General features: G+C 53.1%; 1 protein-coding gene across 4 annotated transcripts in view; it reads right to left on the reverse strand.

Moving 5' to 3' along the window:
- The window catches only part of Adcy3 (adenylate cyclase 3), a 73,141-nt gene extending 60,747 nt beyond the window's left edge, over nt 1-12,394 (reverse strand). For 2 of the 4 annotated variants that reach the window (XM_055626216.1, XM_055626202.1), the window contains exons 1-2: nt 12,312-12,394; nt 11,035-11,887 (exon numbers count right to left, since the gene is read on the reverse strand). In XM_055626216.1, the coding sequence (XP_055482191.1) occupies nt 11,035-11,709 (675 nt within the window). In that variant the 5' untranslated portion in view covers nt 11,710-11,887; nt 12,312-12,394. Of the gene's footprint in view, nt 1-11,034; nt 11,888-12,255 lie in introns of all 4 variants that reach the window. The other 2 variants (XM_055626208.1, XM_055626207.1) reach the window with 2 other exon arrangements.
- Between the last annotated feature and the right edge of the window lie 866 nt (nt 12,395-13,260).

A 13,260-nucleotide genomic window follows, 5' to 3' on the forward strand; every position in this document is an offset into this window, starting at 1 on the left:
CCTGGTGGGGCGACCTAGCCAGCCCACAAAGGAAGAGGATCCAGGCAGTCCTGATGGGACCTGATAGGCTAGGGTCAAGAGGGAGGGTAGGCCTGGAAGGAGACAGGGGAGGGGGCTACAACTGGGATACAAAGTGAATAAACTGTAAAATAATAACAGCAAAAAAATAAGTCCAAATATTAAAAACAATGGTAGCTGCCTCCATTGTCTTTTACCTCCTGCGCCCGATGCCTGCACTGAGTACTACAGGCTTCCCTTGACTGTTAAGAGGCGATCCTCAGAAGCCACGCCTAGCAAACAAAGCCACAATCACTCCAGCTAGCATTTGATTGTTCTGAATTACTACTTTGAAACGTTCAATAACTGTGAAGATGCCCATCCTGAGGGAATTATGTTGTTGCTCTTCTTTTGCTTTGTTTCTACTTTTGTGTGGGCCAATGCTTCTGTGTGTGTGTGCAGGTACACACACCTGTGCACACTGAGGTCAGGGCACCAGCTGTCCTGCTTGATCCCAGGCCACCTCATTCCCTTGATGTGGGGGTCTCTAACTGAACCTCGACCTAGGCTGGAAACCAGCAAGCTGCCAGCCATCCTGTCTTCCCCGGCCTACAGAGCCACGCTCAAGACAGCTCCTAGCCTGTTACGTGGATGCTGGGATCCGGATTTGAAGGCCATTCGGAGCCAGGTATGCTGTTGTACACCTGTAATCTCAGCGCTCAGGAAGTGGAGGAAGGGAGATCATGAAGTCAAGGTCATCCACTGGCTGCATGGCAACTTCAAGGCCAACATGGGCTACAAGAGACCTGGTCTCAAATAAAACCGAACAGACAAGATGTCTAGAAAAAGGACATGTGGGTATTTATTAAACATGGACCGAGGATTCAGTACCACAGCTGGGGGTTGAGAACGGCTGGCAGAGCATCCAGGGACACACAGAGAAGTATTATTGGAACCTGCCTCTACCCTACTGCCTTCACCGAGGGTTCCCCTACCATGAGCAGGTTGACAGCTGCTATAGTTTGAATATAGTTTTATTCCTCCAAAATTCATGCTGATCCCTGATTCCACATATTTTGTTGGAGAAAAGTGGTGGGTGTGCTGGCTGGGGTTTTGTTGTTGTTGTTATGTGTGTGTGTGTGTGTGTGTGTGTGTGTGTGTGTGTGTGTGTGTGTGGCCGGGGGGGTTGTTTGGTTGTCAACCTGATACAAACCAGGGTCATATGGAAAGAGAAAACTTCAACTGAGAAAATGCCTCCAATCAAGCCAGGCGCAGTGGCACATACCTGTAATCCCAGCACTCGAGGCAGCTGGATCTCTGTAAATTTAAGGCCAGCCTCGTCTACAAAGTGAGTCCAGGACAGCCAAGGCTACACAAAGAAAGAAGAAAGAAAGAGAGAAAGAAAAAAAAAAAGAAAGAAAGAAAAAGAAAATGTCTCCATTAGGCAAGTCTGATAGGGAAATACCAGTGTGCCAGTGGGTAGTGCCACCACTGAGCAGGCGTCCTGGCTTGTATAAGAAAACCAGCTGAGCTGAGGGAGCCATGGACTCAAGCTAGTAAGCAGCCTTCTTCCCCTATGGCCTTTTCCTGTCTCTAGGTTCCTGCTCTGAATTCTCCAATGATAAACTGTAATCTGCAAGGCAAAATAAACACTTTCCTCCCCAGATTGCCTTTAATCTTGGTGTTTACAACAGCGGTAGAAACCTAACTAGGATAGTATGGTCTTTAAGGGGTGTCTAGGCCCTTAAGAAATCAATGTCTTTCTTGTAGTATTGGTTCTCTCATGATAAACTCAGGTTATTATTTTTCCTCCCCAGTGCCTGGCTTTTCTGTTGTTGTTTGTTTGTTAAAGACTTAATTATTTATTATGTATATGGTGTTCTACCTGCATGTACACCTGCATGCTAGAAAAGAGCACCAAATCTCATTATAGATGGTTATGAGCCATCATGTAGTTGCTGGGAATTGAACTCAGAACCTTTGGAATAGCAGCCAGTGCTCTTAACCTTTGAGCCATCTCTCCAGCCCCAGTGCTTGGCTTTCTGGCAGTAGTTAAAGCCACACAAGGTCCTCACCATAAGTTGACCAGACAATATGTTCTTAAACATCCCAGTTTCTAGAGTCATGAGCTATTAATGCCTCTGTTCTTTATAAATTACCAGATCTTGATGTTTTGTTATAAGAATGAAAAACAGACTAAAACAGTTACCAAGCCAATTTGCTAGTCACTTAAGAACTTGGCATGGCTCTCTTGGGTAAAAGAGTCAGGCCTCCAGGACAAGCCAGGGGCCCACCTGGAGCCAGCCACGAAGCTGCCAGTGGTGGCTGCCACAGCTGCTGCGCCGTCTGACTCAGCTGGCACTGAACTATGTAGAGAAGCGATCCTGAAGCGGCATCTGAACAAACACAGAAATCCAACAGAAGTGAAAGGGTGGGGTGAAGGTGACTCTTTCTCAAAGGCGGCCTTTACCTCTCTGTCAACAGGGCAGTGCTGAGACAGGAGAGAGCCATTTCCAATTAAAGTGCCTTCCTTAGGAACCACTAGAAGAAGGAGGAGAAGAAGGAGAAGGAGGAGAAGCTGAAAACATGATCCAAGGGAGGAAAAGGCATCCAGAGAGAAAACGACCAGGAGGAGAGAGAAGAAACAAGCCTACAGCTGGACTATATAAATGACAATCATAAGGAAAAAGATAGGAATGATAAAATTAATGAGCAAACACAGGCCCTGCTGTCATATTCTGCTACATTACACAGAAGTTTATAGCTCGAAAAACTTTTAATAATTCTTCCAGAGGGGGAGAAAAACTTGGCCTGATTCATTTATAGATCAAAGGTGAGGGGTGGCTGCCATAACTAAATGGAATAGAGTAATAATTTAGCCAGGCATAGTGACACAAGCCTGTAGTCTCAGCTCTCAAGTGAGGCAGGCGGTTGATGAGTTGGAGGCCAAAGGTGTGGGGCTGGGGGGAGAGGAGGAGGAAGGAGAAGCAGGCATGCACACAATGCTCTGTAGCTTTAAGGTGTAGATCACCTCCTACACGGGTGCACAGGGACCCTGCCTTCACCAGGCAGCCAAGTGTCACCCCTGTCCTTTTTCAGGGGTACAGGATGCCATCAGACAGAAACGGCTGTCACAGGCCATCTGTGCCATACAGCCCCGCCCCTAGGAGGCACAGAAATGGTTTACGGATAATTGGTCACTGAGGACTCCACACAATGGCTGCTTCCCCCGTACCGGGTCTTAAGGTGGTCTCCCCCGATTCTACCCTCTCCCTGAGCGGCCCCTCACCCTTCCCACTCTTTTAGGCCCCCTTAAAAGTTTGGTGATTGTCTGAAGGCTTCTTCTAAGCTCCAGATCTTGAGGCCACAAGATGGTTACACAGATGGTGGATAGACCTGAGCGGATGTCCCACAGGCACGCCACACAAAGTTCATCTTCTCCATCCCTCCCTGCTTCCAACTTGGCGTTACTGCAGCAGGCTCCTGTGCTGCCGTGAACTTGCTTGAACCCTCCATATACATGCAGACCCGGTCCTGTCCATCACCTCCTTGAATTCCGCCAGTATAATTCCACCATCATCAGAATAAAGGCCCCGCTTAGCTGGGGATGTAGCTTGGCTGGTAAAGGGTTTGCCTCCCGTGGAGGAAGCACCAGCACCAAGGATGGTGGTACATGCCAGGAATCCCAGCACTTGGGAGGCAAAAGCAGGTGGATCTCTAAGTTTGAGGACAGCCTGGTCTACAGAGAGAGTTCCAGTACAGCCAGGGCTACATAGTGAGACCCTGTCTCAGGGAAAACAAACAAACACAGGCTGAGGCTGCAGCTCGGTGGTCTAAGACCTCCCAGCATGGGCAAGACTAAATTCATATTCATTCTCCTGCAGATAGGATCTGTCCCACAGAGCACAGGCCTTGAGTTCACTCCACCCTGAACGTTTGCTGCTCTAGTGAAACATTTGTTAAGCGGTAAAAGGAGTGGAGATTTCTCCCTGCACTGGAGGAACAAGGGAGGAGAGATGGCCGCTACTCCAACTCTGCTCAGCAGATCTTCTGGGAGATCTTATGCAAATCATTTGTGCCCCAGGACCAGATTAAAGCTAGGCCGGTGGACACGGGAACGGCTCATTTCCCAGGCTCCTAAAATCCCTCCTTGGTTGCTGCTCCTCAGTTGGGCCAGGGAAGATATTTAGCAGCAAGTGGCAAAGGAGTATATGTCAGTACTCTAAGAGTTAAAGAGACCTTGGGGGCTGGGGAGGCAGCTCAGTGGTTAAGAGCACTTGTTACTTTTGCAGACGACTCCTTGCTGGTCACAACCACAACACCGGCTCCAGGGGGTCTGAGGCTCTCTTCTAGCCTCCAGGGGAACCAATCACATTTGGGCAACAAAACACTCAGATGCCAGACCTTAAAACGGCTTCTTAAACTGTTCAAAAAAAAACTGAGCAGCTACACAGAGGACCTCATGGAGAATCTTGGGAGATGGGAGGGGGGGGGGGGGGGCGCCCCCCCCCCCCCCCCCCCGCCCCGAAGTCTCAGTGCTATCGAGGCTCCAGTAACAAAGCACAGCATCCTGAGAACCTGCCAGGAGAACCATCAGCCAGGCACAGGCTACTGAATGAAACAGGCCCGGCAGCCAAAGGAAGTGACCCCACACAGTGCCAGGCCCATCAGAAAAACTGCCATCAGAACAGAGCCAGCCCAGGGGACTTCAAGAAACAGCAAACTATTGTTCACCGATGCCCCAAAGCTCTTGGAAGTGCTGGGCGACAACGGGCGGCTGAGACACACTAACATGCAGCCCTGTCTTCAGGCAGGCTGTGCAGAAGTGGGCATTCCACTGTAGTGAATTCTTAGAAAGCTCAAAGTGAAACGTTAGTCCAAACATGTTTATTTCTTGAAGAATGTCTTTCTATTACAGTGAAGGGAATGAGAGCCTGGGGAGTAGGGTCACTGTTACGGACCTCAGTGGCCAAGGCCTGAAGGGTGTGGGTGTCCTGATAGCTCTGCACTGAGACCAGTGGAGGATACTCACTCGCTGCACCAAGCAGGAGCTGGGTCATCGTGACCAGCTGGTCACCCTGCACACACAGGCAGGGTCTCACCCTGAGCGCTGTCGGGGCACATGTGTCCCAACTGTGCCTGGTCTGGTGAGGGGACGGGTAGGGAATGAGTGGACGATTATCCTAGGCCGGACCACCTGAGTGTGACCTGTTGTTATACACAAACTGGAAAGTCTGTGGCTGTACCCCCTTGAACAGCCAAACTCATCTAATCGTGGAAGCTAAGCAGGGTCAGGCCTGGTTCAGTGCTTGGATGGGAGACTGAAGAACAAGAAGCGTCGAACCCTAGTGATTCTCACGGAGAATTTACCAAGCCCGGGACAGAGGGTATGGATGTGTGTGTGCCTGCCGCTGTGTGCACAGATGTGTTCATATAGAGCAGCTTCGGTTCTCACCGCTGGCCCAGCCCTGAGCTTCAGGTTCCCTTCCAGAAAAACCCTGCTGTCTACAAAATGCTGATCTTAAAAAACAAACAAACAAACAAACAAAGACCCCACAAACACGGGAACCCCAATGCTAAGCACAAAATGCTAAGCACATTATTTTATTGAAAATAATGTGGGGGAAGTTCCCTAAACTGCCTGGGAACCATCATGCCACACTAGGGAAGCTCTGTTTACACAGAGATGCGTATCGGAAAAGACCACAGAGAAACGTGAGCAGGGACAAGGGACTGAGGGAGGGGTTTCTACAAACCATGTGTGTGGTCAATAATTCATTATCCTCCAACCAGGCCAGTGCGGTTGGGTTCCATGGCTCTATGGCTTTCTTTCATCTTCTCAGCATGCTGCTCAAAATGGGGGGAGCAGACACTCCCTCACTCTGGGACAGTGGCGGACCCTGGGCCCAGAAGCAAAAACCCAGGTGGAGTAGGCCTCCTCCCGAGTCTGTCTCCAGCACCTCTTCCCACATCTGGCTTCCTCTTTGCTAAAGTGCACAGGCCTGAGTCCACTGCCCTCCTCCCGACCCTCCTAGGCCTCGCTGCCCTCACTCTTCTCCATTTCTCACATACACCTGGCCACAGCTTCACAAAGAACTTTCTGTTTCAGGCTTCTCCCCTCCCTGCACTTCCCAGGGGGGACACATTCCAGGGCCTCCCATCTCTTTGACAAGGGCATTTGGGTGATCAAAGCAGCAGGCAGGAGGCCCGGGTGCCTGGTTCAAACCCCCTCCATGCCACTTACAGGTGACTCTCCAGCAATCTAGCCCTCCCTGCCTCCCCTGACCTTGTTAAGCCTCAGTGTGCTCATCTGTGAGATGGGGCTAGTCACCTCCAGCGTGCAAGAGGACAGTGTGTACAATACACATTTGGCTCCCAAATAGCCTTCCGGCTGTGAAGTCAGTCTACAAACTATTTGTCAGAGATTGCCGGGCCCTCATTCACCTCGGACACATAGCAGAGGCTCACATAAGCCTGTATGAGCAAGGCCCTCTGAAGCAGAGGCGTGCTCATCACCGCCTTGGCTACGTCTTCCACCCTCCACCCTGTCTCACTCCCTTCATTCCCAACCATCAGCTGCTGCTCCACGTTCTGCCTGTTTGGCTTCCTCACCTCATCCCATGGGTATTAGGGCAGGCTGTGCTATAAGAGGCAGAGATGTCAGAACCCGGATGAGGGAGCTGGCAGCTCCTCCTGATTCGTCCTCCTCCCCAGTCTGCCCCAGGTCTAGACCTTCCCAACCACAGCCTGAGAACCCCCTAGCTGGCCTCTTTGTCCCAGACCCAAAGGCTGCAAGGCTCTACTCTTCCCTCTGTAAGATCCTCTCATTACCTGATCTACAAAGCCCGACATCACCCCGGTGCCACCCGCCTACCTGCACATGGGCGCCTCACTGGAACCCCATTGGCTGGCCCCTTGAGAAGAGCCAAGGACAAGATGTGAGGTTGCCACAAATCCCAGGTCGACCTTCAGGCCTTCCCACCAGAGCCAAGTACAGACATGGCTGTGTGGGCACCTTGGTAGACTCCAGCATGGGAAATGCTTGCCTCATGCTACTTACAGTCTTAACCAAAACCACAAGACGAAGCCAGAGCCGCAGGTGTCCTGTGTGAAACTGAGCCATCTCCATGACCCAGGAGAGAGACCTGGGCAGAGCCAACAAGCAAGGGGAAGAGAGAGAAGGAGGAAGCCATGGGCAAGAATTAAAGAAGAAAATTGGGCCCAGGTGGGGTCTGAGGAAATTCTTGGGAGTTTGCCTGACAGAGGACGTGAACACCTGGCCCTCACTCCCCTGCCCTCATTCCCAAGGGAGCTCCTATCCCACAGGCAAGCACTAGGGTGAAAGAATGACGCACTTCTCCACACCCAGGGGAGATGGGCCTAGGTACCTGTCCCCACAGCAACGCTGTGGGCCTTGGTCCCCACAGGACCCAGAGAGGCACTGTAGAAAGGCTGTAAGTGAAGGAAGACTTTGCTGAGTGGGCCTCGGAAACTAGGCACCTTTTGAAAAGTCACATTTCGGATATGGAGAGATGGCTCAATGGTTAAGCTCTTCCAGAGGACCAGGGTTCAATTCCCAGCACCTACATGTCAGCTCAAAGCTGTCTGAAACTCCAGGAGATCAGACATACTTGCAGGCAAAATACCAAAATATGTAAAATAAAAATAAACAAATCACACACACACCCAAAAAAAAAAAAAAAAAAAAAAAAAAAGAAAGAAAAGTCATTTTGGCCCCAAACAAGTGACTCAGAAGTTTCTGGAACATGTACTGTAAAAGCTGGTCTCCAGCTTTCTATCTCAGGCTCCCGACTTAACCTTGGGCCTCCTTTCCTCCTTCTATCCCAAGATCCAGGCACAATTTCATGCCAAGGTCATTCTCCTGGGAACATGAAAATTCTTATTATCGTACATTTTATTTTATAAATATATATGTACATGTTATTTTATTGGGGGCTGGGGATCCAATTCAGAGAGCCCCAAGCATGCTAGGCAAACGCTCTACCTCTAAGTTATACTCCCAGTCTCTAATATTTTTATTCTTGGAGTTACTATTTTTACCTTTCTTCCAGTTTCCAGTTGGGGCTCTTTATTTTTTTATTTTATTTTATTTTTTTGCATTCCTGGTCTCTTTTAAGACCAGTAATCCTGAGTTCAAAACTGATCTCCAGGGACTTGCCCTGTAGGCTATACCTTGTCTAGAGCCTTTTCCTCCAGGAGCCTCCAGGTTAAGTTTCTTGCTGACTGGAAAAGATGAGGCCCAGACTGACACAGGCCTGCAATACCAACACAAACCTCAGAGCGGGGGGCCTCAGAGTAGCTAAGTCAAGGCCCAAAGAAGGAGATGACTCGCTACAAGCTCTGCCTTCTACTGAGATATGGATGACGACCACAAACGGGTAGAGAGAGGACTTGTCCCCAAGAGACAAGGAAGAGAAGCCAGGATCCTGCTCTCAGGATAAGGAGACAATATGCCCCCACTGCCATGGTGGGGTCCTGGTCGGTGACGCAGCACACCTGGGCTCTCTCCTCACTTTTGCTGCCAATGAGCAACAGCTGCTTATCCTATGACCTGAGGGCCTCCAGACTATCTGCTCTCCTAGGTCCTCACCTGTGCTAACACCCTCCAAATGATCCTAGACCAAATCAGAAGGCGTAAGTAGAGAATCTGGCAGAAGAGTGGAATATCCCAGACACGGCTCAATGCTGGCCAGTTTCCATCGGCTGGCAGCAGCTTCCTTCTAAATGGACTTCATATACCCTGTCTCTCCTGCCCCCCCCCACACCCGGCTGGTCACATTTATAGGCTAACACCACACCAGCCCCACCCCACCCCCCTCACACAGAGCTGAAGTAGGAATCAGGTCCCTCCACCAAAGAACCTGCAGGAAAACCTTCCTGGACCACACCCAGGAAACAGCTCCTCCTGTAATCTGGTCACTGGTTTGCTGACCCCCTGGAGACACACTATCTCCAGTCACTCAAGTCTGCTCTCCCTAAACCTAGAATCTCTGTCGTCACACACACACACACACTCACTCGCTGTGCCCCATCTCAGCATTCTGGGCAGGATTGCTCAATTTCACTAGAAGATGCTTTCTGTACCCCAAATGTCTCCTGCCAACAAGCAGTTCCAGGTGTGGTCAGAAGCGGGGGTGGGGGAGAGGCCCTGTGCTCTCTGCTCTGATTTGTTTCTGATTAGTTCCTCACTAAACAACTCATTGGGGAAATGTACTCAAGGCTGGGGGCCCTGGCCAAGAGGAAAAAGGAAGAAGTCCTCGTTTATTGGAAGGTAATGATTCAGAATATGTCTCCAAGCCCCAAATGCTGCCAGACCTACCTATCCTGACCAATCCCAACAGCAATGACTATGGACATCCTCCCCCGCAACAGAGCCATCCACAAGCAGGGTCATAAGCTGAAGCTACCAACCCAGGAAACCATGACAGCAATGACAGGTGTTCAATACCAGCATCAGGAAGACAAAAAAAAAAAAAAAAAAAAAAAAAAAAAAAGCTGGGTGGTGGTGGCATACACCTTTAATCCCAGCACCAGGGGGGCAGGAGCAGGTGATCTCTGTGAGTTCTAGGCCAGCCTGGTCTACAGAATGAGTCCCCAGGACAGCCAGGGCTATACAGAGAAACCCAGTCTCGAAAAAACCCCCACAGGCTCTAGTCTAGCGCTGAGCCATGCAGAAAACTAATTTAACTTAGCATGGTCGCCCACATCTGTGACCCTGTCACATGGCAGGTAGAGGCAAGAGGAACCCGGTGTTCAGAGTCGTCCTCGGCTACAGCAAGGCCACTTTGGACTACATGAGACCCTGCCTCAAGATAAGGAATAACTTAAAAAACAAACAAACAAACAAACAAACTCTGAAATAGGTTCCTAACTGACCCAGAATGGGAATACAGAAAGAACATTGGACTGAGACCTAGAAATAAAGTTAAAAACCCAGCAGAAGCCATGTTTTCCTCTAAACAACTGGGAGACAATGGAATGGCCCCACAAAGTTCTCTCACCGGCCACCAGACGTACCCCTGGGGCCGCTGTAGGCTATGCCTCCAACCCCAAGCAATGACAAAGGCTTTGGTAAGACTGAAGCGGTGAGGTATGGGGAGTGGGGGAAGGAAGCAGATTGGAAGGTACATGATGGCTGTAACCAGTCACTTCCCGCCCTCTCAGGTCATCATGTGAAAAAGTGGAAGGTACAGAATTCATTGACTCCCATCTCTGGGGCCCCCTCCATGGTATCACCAGGTAAACTCGGGCCAGAATCACAGCCCATCCGTCTCCTGCAGTCTCTGGGTGCCCGGCTGTCTCTCTTAGCACTTGGTGGGAACACAGATTAGTAAAGCTGACCCTGAACCTCCCATCCCTTCTGGCAGAATCAGCCCACTAGGCCCCCAGCACCAGGCTTCACGCCACACCCTGCCTCCTATGGGGAGACCACCCTCCCTGGCATCACTTATCTGCTGCTGACATTCTGAGGCAGAAGCAAGGTGTCTGATAGTCACGGCTCCCCTCCTTACAGCTCCTCACATACCCTAACGAGCTTTCACACCGGTTCCCTGGGATCTCAGTAACAGCCGTTTCCTCACGCAGGGCAGACAGAATCCCCGCTTGCGAGAGAACACCGAACTCACACAAATCAAAGCCCATCTGGAGGGAACCAAAGTGACCAGAATCTGCCTCAAGAAGTCTTTAGACCTGGGTCACTGACAGAATGGCAGGCTGTCCTTGTTCCTGTCTTCACACCGGGACTCCAAGGTGCTGTCACCCACTCCACTAGGAACAGGTGGCCGAATAGCCCTGAGGGCCAATGTCCTGCATACTTTCTCTAGGATAAGCACCAGATGTCATGGGAGTACACACCCCTGAGGGGATGAGAGACAGGTGGTCCTTCCTGCACTAGCAACTGGGGCCCCAAGGCCGCTCAGGACACATTAGGCTCCAGGCGTTGAGAGCAATCCCACCTGAGAGAGATGCGAGCGGAAGGGAGGGCACAGGAAGGATGGGGAAGAAGGTGGGACTCACCTCCCTCAGCAGCTGCATCCCTTGCAGCTCCTCTTGCTGCTGCTGGGCCACAGTGACCCCCAGGACGAGCGTGTGCACAACACAGGAGACCACAGAGATGATCACGATGGGGCTGAGGCTGAGGGGCAGCGTTATGAAGAAGGAGAAGACAAAGAAGGCCTGCCAACCCACCGTGTCGCTGGCTGCGTGGGCTCGTGAGAAATTCAGGCCCAGGTAGGAGAAGATCTGGGCTGAGATGAGCAGCCACAGCAGGTAGGGGACCACCCTACGGCTCACTCGGTCCGGGAGCAGCCCCTTTTTGCAGAGCGCGAACAGGATGATGTCCACCACCAGGCCGACGCCAGCCACCATGAGGGGCGCCAGCTTGTCGCTGGAGAAGACCACGGCGCACATGACGACCACGTAGCAGTCGAAGAGGGCCGCAAAGACCACCAGCACCAGCAGGGTCTCGTGGCGCTGCCTTTTGAAGTAGGTCTGGTAGAGGTTCTCCAAGGACTCAGGCACGAAGGTCAGCCGCATGAAGCGAGGCAGGCACAGGCAGGGCCCCGAGTTCCGCACAGAGATTTCATGGGTCCGGCCGACCCCGCGGTCGGGGTCAGAGGGCAGGCTGACCGAGTACTCCGCTGAGTACTCTGCCGAATACTCGGGATCCGAGAAGCCCTGGTTCCTCGGCATCTTGGCTGGTGGCTGTTTCGGACGAGGAAGGGAGGAGTCCGGGTCAAGCCACTCAGCAGGGCTTCCCAAGACCTAGGGAAGGCAGGGAGGCCCTTCTTGGTTGTGGATGAAGGGCGTCCACCCGGGGCGGGAATGCTGAGGGGGTTCCCAGGACACAGGTGGGACCGATCATCTGCAACTTAAAAGGACATGGTTAAGTAGAAGCGCCTCCTTCCTCGCCACCCACCCTACCCCTCACAGATCCTCGCCACACAAGCCTCCAACCCCACAGCCTCCCAAGCACGCCCACACACCCTCAGCCCCGTCCAACCCAGACACCCGCTTTCCTGCCTCTCGTTTCTGGAAGGGCCTAGCCACCTCTCCATCCCTCACATCCCCCGCTCTCTCCCGGACTTCCTCACCTAAATTCCCTCCAGGCCCAATCCCTCCAAGCTGAAAATAAAACGTGCCTGGAGGAGCCGGGGCGGTCCTGGGGATTCCCTCATCTTCCTTCTGTTTACTTCCTTCTCCCCACCCATCCCTGGGAGAATCCAGCCCCTTCCCAACCTGGGGCTCTGGAGCCTCGTGGAAGCCCAGCCCTGGATCCCGGCTCAGGCGCTGACCTGTGCGGGAACTCGGGAGCCGCGCGCTCCGGACCGGAGCTGCGGGGCCGGGCCAGGAGGGCTTCAGCGAGCCGCAGGCTGCTTCCCGCCGCGCCACCGCGCCCGCTGGTCCGCCCGGAGCCGGAGCGCTGGTCCCCTCGCCGTCAGGCCCCGGCTCGGGCCGGGAGAGGCGCGGGGCTGCGGCTCAGCCTCCGCGGGCGCAGGGAACCGCGGCGGCGCACGCTGCGGATGGCGGGCCCAGGCCGGGGCAGCCTGCCAGCATCCTCCCCGCACGCAGGGCGAGCCAGCAGGGTCCGTGCGCCGCGCTCTGCACACCGAGCCACGCGCGCCGCAGGCCCCGGGGGACGGGCGGCCCCTCCCCGCCTTGTCGCCGCCTCCTAGGCGCGAGGTGGAGGGGCTCTTCGCTGTCCCCGGTGTCCGCCGCTTCCCAGCCCCGGGCGACGGCTGCGTGGAAACGCCCGGTGGGTGGCGGACGGAAAGGATCGAAGAGAACCCACGCCTTGCCCCGGGCAGGCCGTGTGACGGAGGATCAAAGCCCTGGCCGTGCCCTCCCTGCAGGTGAGGCGTGCTCGGGGCACCTCGCCGCCCTTCTTCTGCCCTGGCTTCTTGCCGGGGACAGGAGAGGCCCGGGCTGAGGTTTGGGGGACGCTCCCCGAGTGGGCGCGCCACGTCCCGGTGTCTCCGCCCACCCTTGCAGCCCAGACGTCAAACGCGGGGCTTGCTCTCTCCTCGAGGGGACACTCAGCCTAGCCTGGTGACAAAAGAGGACTGGAGTAGCTCGCACGTGTTGCTGGAAGAGGCCTTGTGTCACGAAGATCTCCGGGGCACATCCTACCGATGGAGACGTGTTTGAATTCTTCCTAAAAGACGCAAATGCCCCTCTTGACTCTTTCAGTCTCCTAAGCCCCTAAATTTTCCTTGAATTTGACAAAACACCTTGTTAGGCGTG

Source organism: Psammomys obesus, unplaced genomic scaffold (assembly GCF_907164565.1).
Source record: "Psammomys obesus unplaced genomic scaffold, mPsaObe1.curated_primary_1811, whole genome shotgun sequence".
Taxonomy (NCBI): Eukaryota; Metazoa; Chordata; class Mammalia; order Rodentia; family Muridae; genus Psammomys; species Psammomys obesus.